This window comes from Peromyscus eremicus, chromosome X (genome assembly GCF_949786415.1).
Source record: "Peromyscus eremicus chromosome X, PerEre_H2_v1, whole genome shotgun sequence".
Classification (NCBI taxonomy): domain Eukaryota; kingdom Metazoa; phylum Chordata; class Mammalia; order Rodentia; family Cricetidae; genus Peromyscus; species Peromyscus eremicus.
In genome coordinates, this window is record NC_081439.1 from 33,845,501 (window position 1) to 33,863,358 (window position 17,858).

The 17,858-nt window shown below is 39.2% G+C and overlaps 1 protein-coding gene across 1 annotated transcript; it reads left to right on the top strand.

Annotated features, from left to right (window-relative positions):
- The first annotated feature begins 14,797 nt into the window (after positions 1–14,797).
- Positions 14,798–16,549, top strand: LOC131899563 (S-phase kinase-associated protein 2-like). Its single transcript, XM_059251057.1, has one exon. The coding sequence runs from the start codon at positions 14,895–14,897 to the stop codon at positions 16,203–16,205; it is 1,311 nt and encodes a 436-aa protein (XP_059107040.1). The 5' UTR covers positions 14,798–14,894; the 3' UTR covers positions 16,206–16,549.
- Positions 16,550–17,858: the final 1,309 nt, after the last annotated feature.

Sequence of the window (17,858 nt, forward strand, 5' to 3'; positions counted from 1 at the left end):
TATTATTTTACAGCAAGGAAGAGTAGTGCCTAATATCTGAGGCACACTGGCTATGACCTGATACAGCTACACGAAGATTTGCGCCATAATAGGGGGTAAACCAGGGCAGGAGTTTATACTGGCACTCCTAAGCTACCAGGCATTGTTTGTTATCCTTAAGGAAAGGCTACTCTCATCTCTGGTGGGAGAGGTTTACACTACCCCTAACATATCCAGTCAACCTCTTGGTCCCCATGGCACTTGGTGACTTTGTGGAAGTCTGAGAAAAATCTGTGAATAATGCACATTCCTTCATTGAACAACTTCTAGTAACTCCACCAGACATTCCCAACTCCTCTTGGTGCCATCCCCTTTTTCTCCTGGCTGTTTCCTCAGTATCAGTCTCCCCTCTTTCCAGTTCATCATTTTCATCACTGCTGTCACATGTTTTACCAGAATAGAGATATAGAGAGGTTACAGTCATTATAATAGATGATAGGGTTTGGGCAGGTAATCTTTGGAGCTGCCAGAAACCCATTATGTTTGGGAATTGGACTCATGTCTCCATCCCTATCCCAGAAACTATCACCAATTTATAACCACTTACAAATGAAAATTTAATTAAATTTTCTAAAATAAACCTGTAAACTTTATTCTATTATGTCCACTTTACAGTCGGAGACCTGACAGACTTGGGAAGATTGCAATGCAAGTCTTGAAATCCTTCATTCAGGGTTTCAGCAGAGCTTTGTTCCCATGGCATACTCATGTGCCAATACTCCATTCCATGCCTAGGTACTCCTCATGCAAGGAAATGCAGGCACAAGCTATATATAGACATTTAGGAGAAGTTAGAGCTCACAACCTACAAGGAACTTTCTCCCCTCCCTCCTCCTTCCCTCCTCCCCTTCTCTCTCTGTCTCTGTCTCTCTCTCCCTTCCCCCTCTCTCCCTGATAGTGAAGAGGCCATTTCAGATGCACTTCACCCATCTGATCAATAGAGCATGATTTCACACGACTTTGAGGCCTCTGGTCCTAAGAGTAGCAATACAGACTGGATTACATTCCATACTCTTCAATTCAGTCACTAGAAATCATTTCTGCCCATAGTTGGACATAGGAAGACAAACCAACAGAGGAAACCTAGCTAGAGACAGTCACCTATGCTGTTGGAAGACTGTTCAGGTTGCTGATTGATATCACCTAGGTTTAATACAAGATATGGAAACTCTGTAAACTGAAGATACCTTAGACGTTGAAGAGCAGTTCTGGGAACTTCCTTCACTGAATATGGTAGCAGGGACAGTCATCTTCAGCCAAAGGGTTTATGGCACTTTCCCCCTCTGTCCAAGGAAGTTTCAACTTGTACTTTTGCCAGTAGGGCCTCACATCTACCCTGTTAACTAAGATGCCTTAGAGCTAATCCCTCTTACCAATATAGCCAGACAAACGCATTTGCAACCAATGAGACCACATACATTCATCCTTTACATTGGAGGACAGAAGTAAGAAAACTGAAACTAGCATTTAAGCTATCTGCCTAAAAGCTGGTCATCAAAAATGCGGTGTTCTCAACTTTCATTCATAGACCTCCATACCTAAACACAACCTTGAGATGGACAACCAACCACTCACCCTGTTGGAAAGTATTCTGATTGCTGTTTGCACTCTCCAACAGTCCGTGTAATGCGTGGATAGTAGGAACTAGGGAAAACTGTTGGACACTAATGAGGCAGAGCCATACCATTCTTCCGCTACCCAAGGTAAGCTGGGTTTTTACCTTCTTTCTACACAATGGAGTAACTGAATCTTGCTATTTGGTCAAATGTGGCCAGGCACTTCCCCTCTAAACAAGGCAATTCAAGAATTCACCTTTGCTCAGGATGACCTCTGATATCTCCCCTATGAAACTTCCCAAATTGTCACTCTTCTTGGGGAAACACCTTCCCATATTGATGAAAGGACATCAGAATTTCCCCTTGGTCAAAAGTGGGCTTTGGGGTTTAACCTCTTATAGACAATACTCCAGACATTCCATATCTGTAAAAAGATCTTGAATTTGCCTTTTGCCCAAATGAAACTGAGACTTGCCCCTATGATCAAAAGGATCTGAGGGCATCCCCTTTTGTCCATGTGGACCTCAGATTTATCTCATTATTGGAGGGCTTTAGAACTTTTCCCTCTGACTGAGGCCATTAGGAAAATACCGTAGTTAAAAAAAGGAACCTCAGACAACTCTTCTCTGAGGTGAAGAGCCCAAAATTTAGGTCATCTGCCTTCATAATAGCCACCAACATAAAGAAGCTCCATCCTTCATGCATATGCCTGTGTAAGTGATCATATGCTTCAAGAGGACACAGAGCCTGAGACTGCCATCCAAACTACTGAACAATGTTCAGATTGGTGCCAAGCCTGCCACAGTGTGCCTGAATATGAGAGTGGTCTAACCTGTGATGAAGTTTTGGAAACTGATTAGGAATGTTCAGGACCTCTCTCCACACCACAAAGTAGACTGAGACACTCACCTTCAGCCCTCAGTGGTCTGGGAACTTGATAATTTCTCCAACTCTGCTTCAGTCTTCCATACCTAAATATTATTGCTTTGACAATCATTTCTGTACAATTAGACATCAGATGTGTTCTCTCTAAGGGAGTCTGATATGTAATCTATCTGACTAAGAAGCCTGAGACCACCTTAACCTGTCTAAATCCTCAGACCTTCCACATCCAACCAAAATAGTCCTCAAAAATTACCCTCTCTGACCAAGGAGGACTCAGATTTTTTTTGTGTTAAATGAGGACTTAGACCTTCCACTTTTGCTTAAAAATATCCCAAATCCACCACCTTTTCTAAAAGGGGTATCAGAACTATTCCTTTTGTTCCCTTGATTCTCAAACAGATGTACTATGGCCAAGAGGTCTGCAACTTTGTTTCTTTATTAAAGGGGGATTTAAACCCTCTACCTCTGCCCATGTAAGCCTCAGACATTGCACTTCCATTCACAGAGAACTTGGTCTTTCTCCCTCTAAGTGGCCAGTAAACCTAATACCCAAATCAGCCTGAAACCTTCCTCTTTTGCCCAAGTGGGCCTCGGGCTTACCAGCTCTGTATAAAGGGACAATAGATCTTGTTTCATTGATCATAGAAGCCTCCAATATTCACACCTGTTTGGGATTGTTTCCAGACTTCTACCTCACACTTATAGTCTAAGATATTGCCCCTATGAAGAAACAAGCCTCAGAATTACCTCATCTGACCAAGGGCTTTTCAAACCTTCCCTTTCTACCCAATTAGACCTCCTACCTACCTCTTCAGACAAAGGAGCCACAGTACTTTCTACTCTGATCAAGGGATTGTGAGACCAAGGTGACTTTGGTCTGTAGATGTAACCGTCTTGTTAAATAAGAAACACAGAGCCAAATACAGAGTTAAAAGCCAAGAAGTCAGAGCAATAGCTCAGAGCTGAGATTAAAAACCTTACCCTTCACTGCCACTGGTGTCCTACCTCTCCTCAAGAGACCTACTTCCTGTGTGTTTGTCCTTTTTATTGACTTCCTTTTCTGCCTTCTCATTGGTTGTAAACCCAACCACATGACCTCCTTGTCACTGCCCATCTGTATAGACCTCCAGGTCTTCTATGGTTGGTATTGAGATTAAAGGCATGTGTCTCCATGCTGGTGGTGTCCTTGAACACACAGAGATCTGCCTGTCATGTGATTGGGGTTAAGGGCGTGTGCTACCACTGCCAGACTTCTGCTATGGCTTGCTATTAGCTCTGACCCCCAGGCAACTTTATTTACTAACATACAAATAAAATCACATTTCAGTACAAATAAAATATCACCATATTGGTCCACTGTAGTTTACAGTTCCTGAGCCCCAAATTAGCAAGTAGATTTTGAAACCCAGGCCATTTCTCTTTAATACGGGCACTAGAAATGAAATGGCTACATCTTTCCTGTCCATGCCTGGATGGTGAACACAGCTTTGAAGAAGGGATCAAATTAAGGATAACCATTCAACCTAGTGGAAGAATCCACAGATTGTTGCCTTGCTTCCCACATAGACCACACAAGATATAGATATTCTAAACAGTGAAGAGTTGGAGGCTGATAAGCAGTCCTGGGACATTCTTCTGCTCCACAAAGTTTTCAGTTTCTGCCCAAGGGAAAATGGGCTTTCCTATTTTGCTGAATGTAGGCAAAGACCATATCCCTCTGACAAAATATCTCAGAAGTTTCACTCATGATCAGAGTGTTTCAATGCTTGCTCTTTCATCCAAGGGGTCTGCTACTTTGCCTCTTTGATTAACAGTATGTCAGACCTTTTCCTTCTGCCCAAAGGTGCTTCAGTCCTTCCCTCATATCTGGGGAGATTCAGACACTTAGCTCTAATAAAGAAGGCTTCATACGTAGCCTGTGTGATCAAACTAATCTCATATATTCCACCATATGCCTAATAGATTTCAGACCTACAACCTCTAACATAGATGGCATGGAAAGTACTCTTCTGACCAAAGAGAATTCAGAACATTATGGACCAAAGTTGCAAGAACACGAGAGTAGTGAGGTGAGGGTAATTCAGGCTACTACCTTCATTCTGGTCACCCAAAATGAAGGAATCCTGTCCTGCACGCTGAGAACTATATAGATGAAGATACACTTGAGGAGGACAGAGCCAAAGACTGCCATACTGTTCCTTAGGAGAATTCTAAAACTGCTGTCATGTCTACCATGGACATTCAGAAGATACGTGCGTTGAACACCAAATTTGAGTTGGAAACTGATGAAAGAGTGCCTAGATCTTCCTATACTTCCCAAGGTATTCTGGGCATTCACCTTCTGCCCAACAGGGCCTCACACATATGACCAAAACAAGCTGAAACTATTCAAATCAGTCCTAGGAGAGTTTGTACCTTCTCCTTGTACCTTAGACGACCCTTAATCTACCACTTCTCCCCAAAGAGGCATCAGAAATTTCTCTTCTACCCACATAGAAATTGGAGATGCCCAATCTACCCAAAGAAGTCCAGGGGTATCCTCCTTTACTGAAGGGGGTTTGAGATTATCCCCTCTGCCCAAGTATACATCATTCCTCTTCTGAAAAAAAAATGTACCTCAGACCTGTCTGCTCTGATAAGAGGGCTGTAATTCTTCAATATTCAGAGGGCTCTCAGACCTTCCCTGCATGCACATGTGGGAGTTGGCTTACTAACTCTATGTAACAGGGCCTTGGCTCTTCCTATTTGGACCAAGAGGACTCCTATCCACTGTCTATTTTTTTTTCACCAAGGGGGTCTCATCTCCTTCTACCCAAGTGGTCTTCAAATGTGCCCTTCCGACAAAGGAGGTCCTCCCGTTTTCCTCATCAGATTCAAGTGTAGAAGTAACCATCTTATTAAATAAGAAACACAGAGCCAATGGAAAGATGAAAGCCCAAGAGGTCAGAGCTAAGAGCCTTACCCCTCAGTGCTGCCAGCTATCCCCTTCAGCCAAGAGACCTACTTCCTGTGTGTTTGTCTTTATATAGACTTTTTGTTCTGCCTTCTCATTGGTTGTAAACCCAACCACATGACCGCCTTATCACTGCCTGTCTGTACAGACCGCCAGGTCTTCTATGGTTGGTGATGAGATTAAAGGCCTGTGTCTCCATGCTGGCTGTATCCTTGAACACACAGAGATCCACCTAGCTCTGCCTCCCAAGAGCTGGGATTAAAGGCGTGTGCCACCAACGCCTGGCTCTGCTATGGCTTGCTATTAGCTCTGAGCCCAGGCAATTTTTTTATTAACATACAAATAAAATCACATTTCTGTACAAATAAAATATCAGCATATTTCCCCTTTTCTATTTTAATAAAAGGAAAAAAGGAAAAAGGTTATAACTAACATAAGAAAAACTATATACAAAAGTACAATAACTATATACAATATATACAAGTAATAAATACCTAAACAATGTCTAGTCCATTTGTATTTGACAAATTCAGAGAAAATAATTCCATTATCTATCCTATTTTGGTAAGTCCAAAATGTACCTAATTAACTTTCTATCCTAACTAATCTTCAACTATAACTAACTAATCTTCAACTATAACTAATTAATCTCAGAGACCCAAGAAGGAAATAATATTACCTAATAAAAAATAAAAACAGGAAGTGCATGCAAGCAGCTTCCAAAAAAATGTGAGTTGACAGAAAAAGCCAGCTGCCTGGACAGTCACCTGAGGTTTCTCCACAGTGTTGGGGCATCATCTTCAGCCTATAGGCTTAGCATATCTGACAGACTCATTTGTGAAGTAGGATGTGCACAAGGTCAATAGTTCGACCTCACATTGGGTGAAAGCAGTACATGTACCAGAAATACCTGAATTCCACTAGTGTCATGTCATGATTCAGGATTTTAAATTCTGGAAATTGTTGATGGTTTTTTAATTCAGCTGTCCATTCTTCTTGGCTGTGTATATGTGGCTTCATCTCAGCATCCCGTTCTTCTCCATATCCCTCTATTAAATGCCAGTCTACTATTGAGAGGTGTAAGCTTAGTTACTCTTCAAGAATAACTGTTTTGGCTGCTGTTCCACTGCACATCAGAAGCCATCAGCCCACTGCCTGTTAACCTGCCTTTGAAGAAAAGGACACTGTACCTTTCCCGGATTGCAAAGGCCACTTCAGGGATGGTGCCATATTGTCCTGGCCTTAGAAGATGCCTTTTGATAAAGCCATAACCACACTTGTTTTGGCAAGAATCAGTAGTCCTTTGTTTCGTGTTCTGTCTGTCCATTTTTGTCCTGTTGTCAGCAGTTGATTCAAGGATACTTTGTTATCCAGTGGCTAACTTCTGCCATGATGAAAGTTAACTCCATATGCAGTTTCTTCAATGCCCATATTTTCTCTGAAGTAGATTGGTACTGCCAGGAGCCAACATGTCTCATAGTCATAACAAAAAAGAAAAATTTTCTAAGTTATTAAAACATTTTAAATGCCATATTCTGTAGATCTCTGAAGGGTTTGAAGATGACCTGTCTATCTAAAATATATCTGCTCAATCTTGAAAACATACCTAATATGACTACAAGTTCTATTATAATGTCTAACTACTAACTTTCATTTCTTTATATCCTAATAGTTGGTAATAATAACATTCAAGGATCAGAAAATTGCATTACATTGTTAAATGAATGGTATAAATACAATTAGAAATATACATATAGCATTTTCTAACAATATCAATTTCAATATATATAATTTGTATATAATATAAAACAATCCAATCCAATGTAATGTATTTAAAACTAGTAATTGTCTTTTTCTTTCTCTTTTCTTTTTATTTTTTTAAACAAGAACCTTAAATCTAATCTCCTTTGCTTAGCCCTTTTCCTAACCCTTGACAACAACTTGTAACTAACCCCCCTAATCAATGAAAATTATCCCAGACTCAAAACTCATTAAAAGACCAAAAAACCACCCGCCCCACACCACCTCTTTGGGAATGTGGGCGTCGTATTCTTAAAATTGCTTCCTGCTGGGTATGGGCGAAGGTATCTTTATCCTGAAAAGAAAAAAATTTAGGTTAATTGTCAAATTCTAGGAAAGGTAACTATGTCCTTCGTTATCCAGTCTGTGTATAATGCCAAAGTTCAGGGTTTATCTCAAGTCCTTATTCAAGTAATCTTTGAGACTGGATCATCTCAGCTAGCCCTCTCAAAATTGCTCTGAGCACTTCGTAGTCTAAAGCTGATCTGTAGATGATGTTTGTCAGCTTAGTGATATTATTATTGTCCACGTGGAATTGTTGTTGTTGTGGGGCCCCATCTTCTTCCTGGAGACATCAGTTGATGTTAGGCCTGGCCGTGATTTCCTACAGAAAACTGATAAGAGACTCGAACACAAAGACATATATATGCAGCTAATTGAAGCCTTTTTTCTAGAATTAGTTAGTACTCTGTATGACCATTCATATCATAACAAAGTTTAAAATGTTTCTGAGAGAACTATTAGGAGGTATTACTATAAAGAGCAGTCACCAGCCATCCAGATTGTACAAGAACAGGGCACAGTAACTTCTGATCTATCAAAGATACCAACAGCTCTAACTGTAGAATGGTTAATAGATGAGCATGTATGGGCTCATCAATGGCCTTTAGCAACAGAGAAACTGCAGGCCTTGGAGGAGCTGGTACAAGAGCAGTTAAATGCTCAGCATATTGAAGAATCAACCAACATTTGGAATTCTCCTGTATTTTTTTTTTTTTTAGTTTTTTAGGACAGGGTTTCTCTGTGTAGCTTTGGAGCCTATCCTGGAACTCACTCTGTATACCAGGCTGGCCTCGAAATTACAGAAATTCACCTGTCTCTGCCTCCCAAGTGCTGGGATTAAAGGTGTGCACCACCGCTTCCTGGCTCCTGTATTTGTTATTAAAAAGAAATTTAATGGTAACAGACCTAAGAGCAATTAACAAAGTAATTCAGCCAAGGGGCTCTCTACAATCTGAAATTCCTTTGCCTACTCTGTTAACTAAAGGATGGCCTCTTATAGTTATCAATTTAAAAGACTTTCTTTTCAATACCCTTACAAGAAAAAGACAGAGAAAGATTTGCCTTCACAGTGCCTACTTATAATAATTCTCAGCTGGTCAAGAAATAGCAATGGAAGGTTCTCCTACAGAGAATGTTAAATCGCCCAACCCTGTGCCAATATTTTGTACAACAGCCATTAGAAGTAATATGTAAACAGTTTTCTAAATCTGTAATTTATCATTACATGGACAATATTTTACTGGCTGATTCAAATGCAGATACTTAAGAAAGAATGTTAGAAGAAGTAAAGAAAATTTTGCCTTGTTGTGGATTACAGATTACTCCTGAAAAGATACAAAGAGGAGATTCTATTAATTATTTATGGTATAAAATGTTCTACAAAACATTAGACCCAAAAGGTGCAAATTAGGAGAGATCAATTACAGACTCTTAATGAATTTCAAAGATTATTCAGTAGGATTTCCCATCTATGAACAGTTGTTGGGTTAAAAAGTGATGAACTGAGTAATCTGTTCAAAACCTTAGAAGGTGACAAGGACTTAAATAGCCCAAGAGAATTATCAGCTGAAGCTGAGAGAGAATTGGGCTTGGTGGAAAAGAAAGTACAGGAAGGACATGTGGATCATGTGGATCCAAAGCTTGATTGCATTTTGCTTATTTTAACCTCTAAGCATTCTCCTACAGGAATTTTAATGCAGAGGGAAGATATTATATTGGAATTGATATTTCTACCAAATAAACCGAGTAAAAAATTAAAAACTTATGTAGAAAAGATATCTGACTTGATTTTAAAAGGAAAATTGAGACTTTGTCAATTAGCAGGAATAGACCCAACAAAAATTGTAGTACCTTTAACTAAGGATGAAATTGACAAATTATGGCCAGGAAGTGAACCTTGGCAAAGAGCTTGTAGTAATTTTTTTGGAGAGATTAACAGCAAATATCCCAAAAGTGATAGAATTCAAATTATAAAGAGAGCTTATTGGATTCTGCCTCAAATTGTTCTATCTGGAGTCTGTACATTTTATACAGATGCAAACAAACAAGGAAAGGTAGGTTACAAGTCAGAAAATTTAAGTAAGTGGTTCAAAGTCCTTATAATCCATTTCAAAAATCAGAATTGTATGCTATTCTGTTGCTATTAATGGATTTTTCTGAACCTCTCAACATAGTTACTGACTCTCAGTATGCTGAAAGGGTAGTATTACATATTGAGACAGCAGAATTTATCCCTGATGATTCAGAATTAACTTTGTTATTTATTCAGTTACAAGATATAATCAGGAATAGGAAGCATCCTTTATACATAACTCAGATCTGATCCCATATGGGTCTGCCAGGCCCTCTAGCACAAGGTAATGATGAGATTGATAAACTATTGATAGGAAATGTGCTGGAGGCCTCAGAATTTCATAAAAACATCATGTCAATAGTAAAGGTTTAAAAAAGGATTTTTCCATTACCTGGCAATAAGCCAAGGAAATTGTAAGGAAATGTCCTACTTGTTCTTTTTATAATCAGACTCCACTGCCAGCAGAATGTAACCCAAAGGGTAATCAGAGGAATGAAATCTGGCAGATGGATGTGTTTCACTTTGCAGAATTTGGAAAGTTGAAATATGTACACCACACCATTGATACTTATTCAGGATATTAATGGGCAACTGCTTTGAGTTCTGAAAAAGCTGATTCTGTAATCACTCATTTGCTAGAAGTTATGGCCATCATGGGTATACCTGTACAAATTAAAACTGACAATGCTCCATCATATGTCTCTGTAAAAATGAAACATTTTTTGCTTATTACAATATAAAGTATATTACAGGTATACCACATAATCCTACAGGCCAAGCAGTCATAGAAAGGGGTAACAAAAACATCCACAAATAGATTACATAATGTCCTATATTAACTTTGAATTTTCTCAATGCTAATGAGAAAGGAACAACAGCTGCAGAGAGACATTGGATAATAGAAAAAAACTATAGAATTAAGTCAGCCTATATACTTTAAGGATGTGCTGATGTCAGAATGGAAACCAGGATATGTGTTACGTTGGGGACAAGGTTTTGCTTTTGTTTCTACAGGAGAAGATAAGCTGTGTATACCATCAAAATTGATAAAGGATTGATTTGAACAAGAGAGACCTCCTAATTAGAAGAGGTAATAGTTCATCAACCAACATGACCATTCAATTTAAAACTAACTTATACCATTAACACATGCCTTTTCATTTAATCAGATATAACTTGCCAAAAGGGAACCTCCCCATAGTTAGGCTTGGGGAAGGGTTTTTGTTTTTATCTTTCAGGAGAATGAAGGCTAAGGAACCTGAAGAACACTGGATAAATGAGACATCTGAAGAAAAGGGACAAATCATACAGAAAATAAATGTTTCAAGAAAAAGAGTTAATAGGCCTATTGGTATATCACATATAAAATTTCATAAGTCATCCTAAATGTTTGTTTCTGCTCTTCTTTACAGACACTTAACACAAATGGTCTTTTTGTAGTCCCAGTTCAATTAAAAATTAAAGCTGGCTTTGGAGTTGGAGAATGGCTCTCTCATTCTCTAAACCCAAGCATGCTTATTAAAAGGAAAATGGAAAATCTCTGTATAGTGTCAGAAGAGCCATCTAATATGGGACAGAAGAAAACAAAATTAAGTGATTATTCTATTGCCACTAATCTCAATTCATTGGTTCTACTTTGATTCTTTAAACTTTTCTTAAGGTATGAATTTTATATCAAAATTTATAAGATTAATATATATATATATCTCTTAAACTTTTGTTATGATATTAATGATCATATAGAGTACTAACTAATTCTGGAAAAAAAAGACTTCATTTAGCTGCCTATACACGTTTTTGTGTTCGAGTCTCTATCAGTTTTCTGCAGGGAATCATGACCAGGCCTAACAGTGAATCTGAAGTCTCCAGAAAGATGATGGGGCCCCACAACAACAATTCCACATGGACAGTAATAATACCACTAAGCTGACAAACATCACCCACAGATCATCTTTGGACTACAAACTGCTCAGGACAATTTTTAGATGGCTAGCTGAGATGATCCAGCCTCACTGACTACTCCAACAAGGATTTGAGATAAGCCCTATACTTTCACATTATGCAGAGACTGGACAACAAATGATATAGTTACCTCTCCTGGAACTTGACAATTAACCCAAAATTTTTCTTTTCAGGATCCCCTAAAGATTCTTTTACCTACAAACAGAAGGAAGTAATATTTTTTTTTTTTTTTTGGTTTTTCGAGACAGGGTTTCTCTGTGAGAAGGAAGTAATTTTAAGAACATGATGCCCACATTCCCAAGAGGTGGGGCAGGTTGTTTATGGTCTTATGGGTTTGGGATATTTATCATTGTTTAGGATGATTGGTTACAGTTTGTTATTGTTAATGGTCAGGAAAGAGGCTAAACAAGGGAGATTAGATTTAAGATTCTTGTTTGAAAAAAAAGAAAAGAAAAAAGAGGATATAGATTATTGGTGAAATTATTAAGGCCACTCCACGTAGTTAAAAGGAGATTTATTTAATGGCATAACTTTCAAATTAAGGGATAGGTAGGTCGCGGGGTCTGGGGAAGGTGTTCCAGCGGTGTTCTCTGGAGCTCTGCTTAGCCCACCTCCACCATTCAGGGTCCCGGAACCAGAACCTAGAGCGCCGATCCAGATCTCGGGTCTCCAGGCGCCTCCCTTGGCCCCGCCTTGTAGGCGTGACAGTTGCCAAAGTCTCAATGGGGGTTGGAACTTCCAGATCAAAGCTGGAATGGCTACCCACTACATCAGATAAGAGGTAGATTATTGAATCTGCTCTAAAAAAAGATATAGAAATGATAGAATAAAGGATAGATTATTGAATCTACTCTGAAAAGAAAAAAGAGAGAATATAGACATGATATAGATATAAAGGTAGATTATTGAATCTACTTTTAAAATGCAACTACTAGTTTTAAATATTTTACATTGGATTGGATTTTTGTATATTGTATACAAATTATGTGTATTGATACAAATTTGAGATTGAACTTTGTTATAAAATGCTGTATGTATATTTCTAATCTTGTTCAAGGTATTGTACCTATACAGTTCATTTAACAATGTAATGCAATTTTCTAATCCTTGAATGTTATTATTACCAACTGTTAGGATATAAAGAAATGAAAGTTAGTAGTTAGACATTACAATCAAACTTGTAGTCATACTACATATGTCCTCAAGGTCAAGCAGAGATATATTTTAGCTAGACAGGTCATCTTCAAACCCTTCAGAGATCTACAGAATATGGCATTTAAAATGTTTTAATAACATATTTTTTTTCTTTTTTATGACTATGAGACATGTCTGCTCCTGGCAGCACCAATCTACTTCAGAGAAGATATGGGCAATGAAGAAACTGCATATGGAGTTAACTTTCATTGTGGCAAAAGTTAGCCACTGGGCAACAAAGTGCCCTCACATCAACTGCTGACAGTATGCTATCCAAAATGGACAAACAGGACACAAAACAAAGGACTATCAATCCTTGCCAAGACAACTGTGGTTGCAGCTTTGGCAAGAGGCATCCTCTGAGGCCAGGACAACATGGCACCATCACTGAAGTGTCTTTGCAATCTGGAAAAGGTACAGTGCCCCTTTCTTCAAAGGCAGCTAAACAGGCTGGACCAATGGCTTCTGGTGTGCAGTGGAACAGTAGCTGAAACAGTTATTCTTGAAGGAATAACTAATGGAGTCTAACCTCTCAATGGTAGACTGGAATTTAATAAAAGAGATGAAGCCACCCACAAGCCAAGAAGAATGGGAAGCTGAATTCCAAAAATACCAGCAGTTACCAGAATTTAAAATCCTGAATCATGACAGAATACTGGCAGAATTCAAGTTTATCTGGTACATAGAATACTCGCACCAAATGTAAAGTCGAGCTATAGGCCTTGCATACATCCTACTTCACAAATGTGTCTGTCAGATGTTCTAAGCCTGTAGGCCGAAGATGATGCCCCAATGTGCAGAGAAACCTTGGGTGACTCTCCAGGAAGCTAGCTGTTTCTGTCACAACTCACATTATTTTTGGAAGTCGCTTGTTTGCAATTCTTGTTTTACTAGGTAATATTATTTCCTTCTTGGGTCTCTGAGGGAGTTGAAGATTAGATAGTTGTAGTTATAGTTTTCCTTGTTAAGAAATTCAGAAAAGAAACTCACTAAGATATGTTAAGTGTGTAAGTTTGAAAGACATCATAAGATAGTTTTCTGTTGGTAATACAAGATAGGATAGAAAGTGAATTAGGTACAATTTGGACTCACCAAAATAGTATAGATAATGGAATATTTTCTCTGAATTTGTCAAATGCTAATGGACTGGACATTGTTGATGTATTTATTGCTTGTATATATTGTATATAGTTATTGTATTTTTGTATGTAGTTTTTCTTATATTAGTTATAACTTTTTATTTTTTATTGGATAAAAAAGGGGAAATGTGGTGATATTGTATTTGTGCTGAAATGTGGTGATATTTTATTTGTGCTTTAATAAATAAAGCATTCCTGGAGGTCAGAGGAAATAGCAAGCCATTTTAAGTAAACAAAGAAGTCGGGCAGTGGTAGCACATGCACTTAATTTTATCCCTTAGCAGGCCACCCAGGTAGTGGGACTGGTACTCAGATTGCTGCCCTACCTCCTTGATGCCATGGATGATTTGGATATTCTTTTGCTGTTGTGTTTATTGTGATTGTTCTTGTCTTCCTATTGTTACTTAGTTTAGAAAAGAAACTTGAGGTTTTCTTGTTATGTTAACCAACTCTTAGCATTATAAATCAGCAAGCAGTTCTTAAAGATTTCACATTTCCTACTCTACATGGTAATCATCTATATACATATATTTTTACCTGCCGTTTCAGAAAAATATCACTATGTATTTTCTATTTTACAAATTTAATTATTTAACCAAAGTAGTCAAATGAAAAGTAATCAGATCATGAACAAAGCTGTTTCCTGTGGTGTCTTAAGTTTTCTACCAGATCACCATTTACCTTGACATCTATTAGAAGATCCATCTTGATTGACATATCTTAGAACGATAGATGTGAAAAGAGCATAGTTTCAGAACAGAAAAATGGAGGAAGTAGGAGTTAACCTAGGTGGACTGTGAGCCAGGCTCAGAACTACAATTCCCAGCAGGCGACAGGGCATCAGAAGGCAGCTGCTGGAGAGCGTGATGCCAAATTCCTGCGTCTGCGCGTGCGCACTGTGGTGATGGACCGTTGGTAGTTCGCGGGCAGTTGGGGCCCCGGCATCACTTTTCGTAGCTTTTCGTCGCACTCTGAAGTGGTAGTCTGAGAGATAGGCAGATCTTCAATTAATGGACACATTCAAACCCCCTGAATCCGTGGACACAATGAACAGGAAGCACCTTCAGAAGATTCAGGACCAAAGTAGCAAAGTCACCACCAGCTTCATGTGGGGATGTGATTCCGGCAAGACTTTTGAACTACTATCAGGTATGGGTGTCTCTGCCTTGGAGAAGGAGGAGGTGGGCAGTGAGAACATTCCACATGAACTGCTCTCAAACCTCGGCCACCCCCAGAACCCTCCAAGGAAATGGTTAAAGATCAAGGGCCGCGACAAAGACTTTGTGATCATCCGTAGGCCTAAGCTCAATCAAGAGAACTTTCCAGGTGTTTCCTGGAACTTGCTTCCAGATGAGCTGCTCCTTGGAATCTTTTCCTGTCTATGTCTCCCTGAGCTGCTGACAGTCTCTGGAGTCTGCAAGAGGTGGTACCGCCTCTCACTCGATGAGTCCCTCTGGCAGTCCCTCGACCTCACAGGTGAAATTCTGCACCCCGATGTGACTGTCCGCTTGCTTTCTCAAGGAGTGATCGCCTTCCGTTGCCCACGATCGTTCATGGAGCAACCATTGGGTGAAAGTGTCAGCTCTTTTCGAATACAGCACATGGACCTGTCGAACTCAGTTATAAATGTGTCAAACCTCCATGGGATTCTGTCTGGGTGCTCCAAGCTACAGAATCTAAGCCTGGAAGGCCTACAGCTTTCGGATCCCATTGTCCACACTCTCACACAGAATGAAAACCTGGTGCGACTAAACCTTTGTGGGTGTTCTGGATTTTCTCGATCCGCTGTGGCGACCCTGCTAAGCAGCTGTTGCAGACTGATTGAACTGAATCTCTCCTGGTGCTCTGAGTTCACTAAAAAGCATGTGCAAGCGGCTGTGGCACATTTATCAGCAACCATCACCCAGCTCAACCTCAGTGGCTACCGAAAGAACTTCCAGAAAACAGATCTTTGTACCTTAATTAAACGGTGCCCCAACCTTGTTCACCTCGACTTAAGTGACAGTATCTTGCTAAAGAATGATTGCTTTCCAGAATTTTTTCACCTCAACTACCTCCAACACCTCTCACTTAGCCGGTGCTATGATATAATACCTGAAACTCTACTTGAACTTAGAGGAATTCCCACACTAAAAACACTACAAGTTTTTGGAATCGTGCCAGATGGTACCCTTCGGCTATTGAGAGAATCCCTTCCTCACGTGCAGATTAATTGTGCCTATTTCACCACCATTGCGAGGCCAACTATGGACAGCAAAAAGAACCCAGAGATTTGGGGTATCAAGTGCCGACTGACTCTGCAAAAGCCCAGTTGGGTATAAAGTGCTCGCTGCAGGATGGTGTCTCCTCTTCCTTTGGAATGAGGAACACAGGCAGCAAATCCAGTTGCTAGAGACCTTGGTTACCTTTCCTCTTGGTTTTACCTTAGCCTTCATTGTGCGTGTATGTTAGGGAAGCATTTGCAAGGGAGAACTGTGAAGTGTTGCTTTTTCAATAATACAGAGATGATTCTGTCAGTGATGTACCCTCAGAGGTGATGTGTTAGGTCTTTGGAAATTTTAGGTGAACCTGTTATTTCAAAATAGCTTTTTAAAGCAAAATTTGCGCCAACTCTTCCAAGTGCCCTTCAGATTAAGTCTATTTAGAATCACATTTTAAAACTTACCCCGGCTAACAGTTTTCATGGTGTTTGTCATAACTTTTTGTATATGTAATTATTCAGTATTTTATAAAACTTGATTGTGAAGAACAATAAGCTGTGTGTGGTGAGCTAAATGGAAAGACGCATGGGCTGGTAGAGTTTGAGGCAATCTCTTCTGGGAATTAACACATTTCAACTTTGTGTGCAAGTGGGAAGTTAGTTTAATAGAAACATAGTCCTGCATAGTGTACCTTGAACTCTAAATGAGAAACAGAGAGACACAACCAGAAGGACAGAATAGGATTTGAAGCTTCAAAAGGCCGTTTCCCAAAGTCAGGTTAATATGAAGTAGCCTTTAATGTTTTTAGGTACTATGCTATGTTCCCAGAATCCTAAATTAGGTGAGGAAATCTAATTGTGCTTTTTTAACTTTAAAATCAATGTATGTTATGTGAGTTATTTAGCTTTTAAAAATACTTGGTTTTTAGAATTATGGTATTATTCTAATCAGCATTCTTGAGAAGTTGGATAGAATTCTGAGCTGATCTTGTTTGCTGTTTCTTCCTTTAGCGGTGCAGTTATTTTTATATTACCCTGAAATCAAGGACTTGAAACTCTTTTAAGTGGTCTTTCACAACAATAGCTTGAAACTGCCCATTAAGTTACTGGATCTAAAGTTCCTTAGATAGAACTGCTGGTTTCTCTCCATCAGAAATGCACGAGAAGCAGGTGTGTGTGCAGCGTCTGAGCAGGTGGCACGACTTGCACTTCACCTAAGTTTTTAAAACTCACTGGGCATTAAACCTTTTGATAACAGATGTATTTTTTTAACATCTGATAGACAGAAGCAAAAAGATCAAATTGTGTTTCTTAGAAAATGAAAAAAAAAACAATGCAATTACCTCTTTTTACTACGACAGAGCCACAATACATTTCTATTAACTTTTTCATCAAAAATTTTACTGTTACAACAATAATATGAAGTGCCTTTATCTGCTCAGACCTAAAGAGCATTTTAAAAAGTGTAACACAGGAATGATCATGCTACAGTTCCCACATAGTTGAAGTGCTAACTATGACTTGAAACTTTTGTTTACAGATTAGAGATAGGCTGACCGTGGGCTCTGGTTGGACTCTGGCCTCCAGCTGCCCCAGACATGCAGTTCCTGTTCGTCTTTACTCAAGTCCAGCTGGGAGCTATTTTGCCAATATTTCGCAGTAATCTGTATTTTTTATGCAATTTCTACGTTTATAGACTCATTTTAAAATAAAGTACTTTTTTTTGGTTTTTCCAGACAGGATTTTTCTGTGTAGTGCTGGGTCTTGCTCTGTA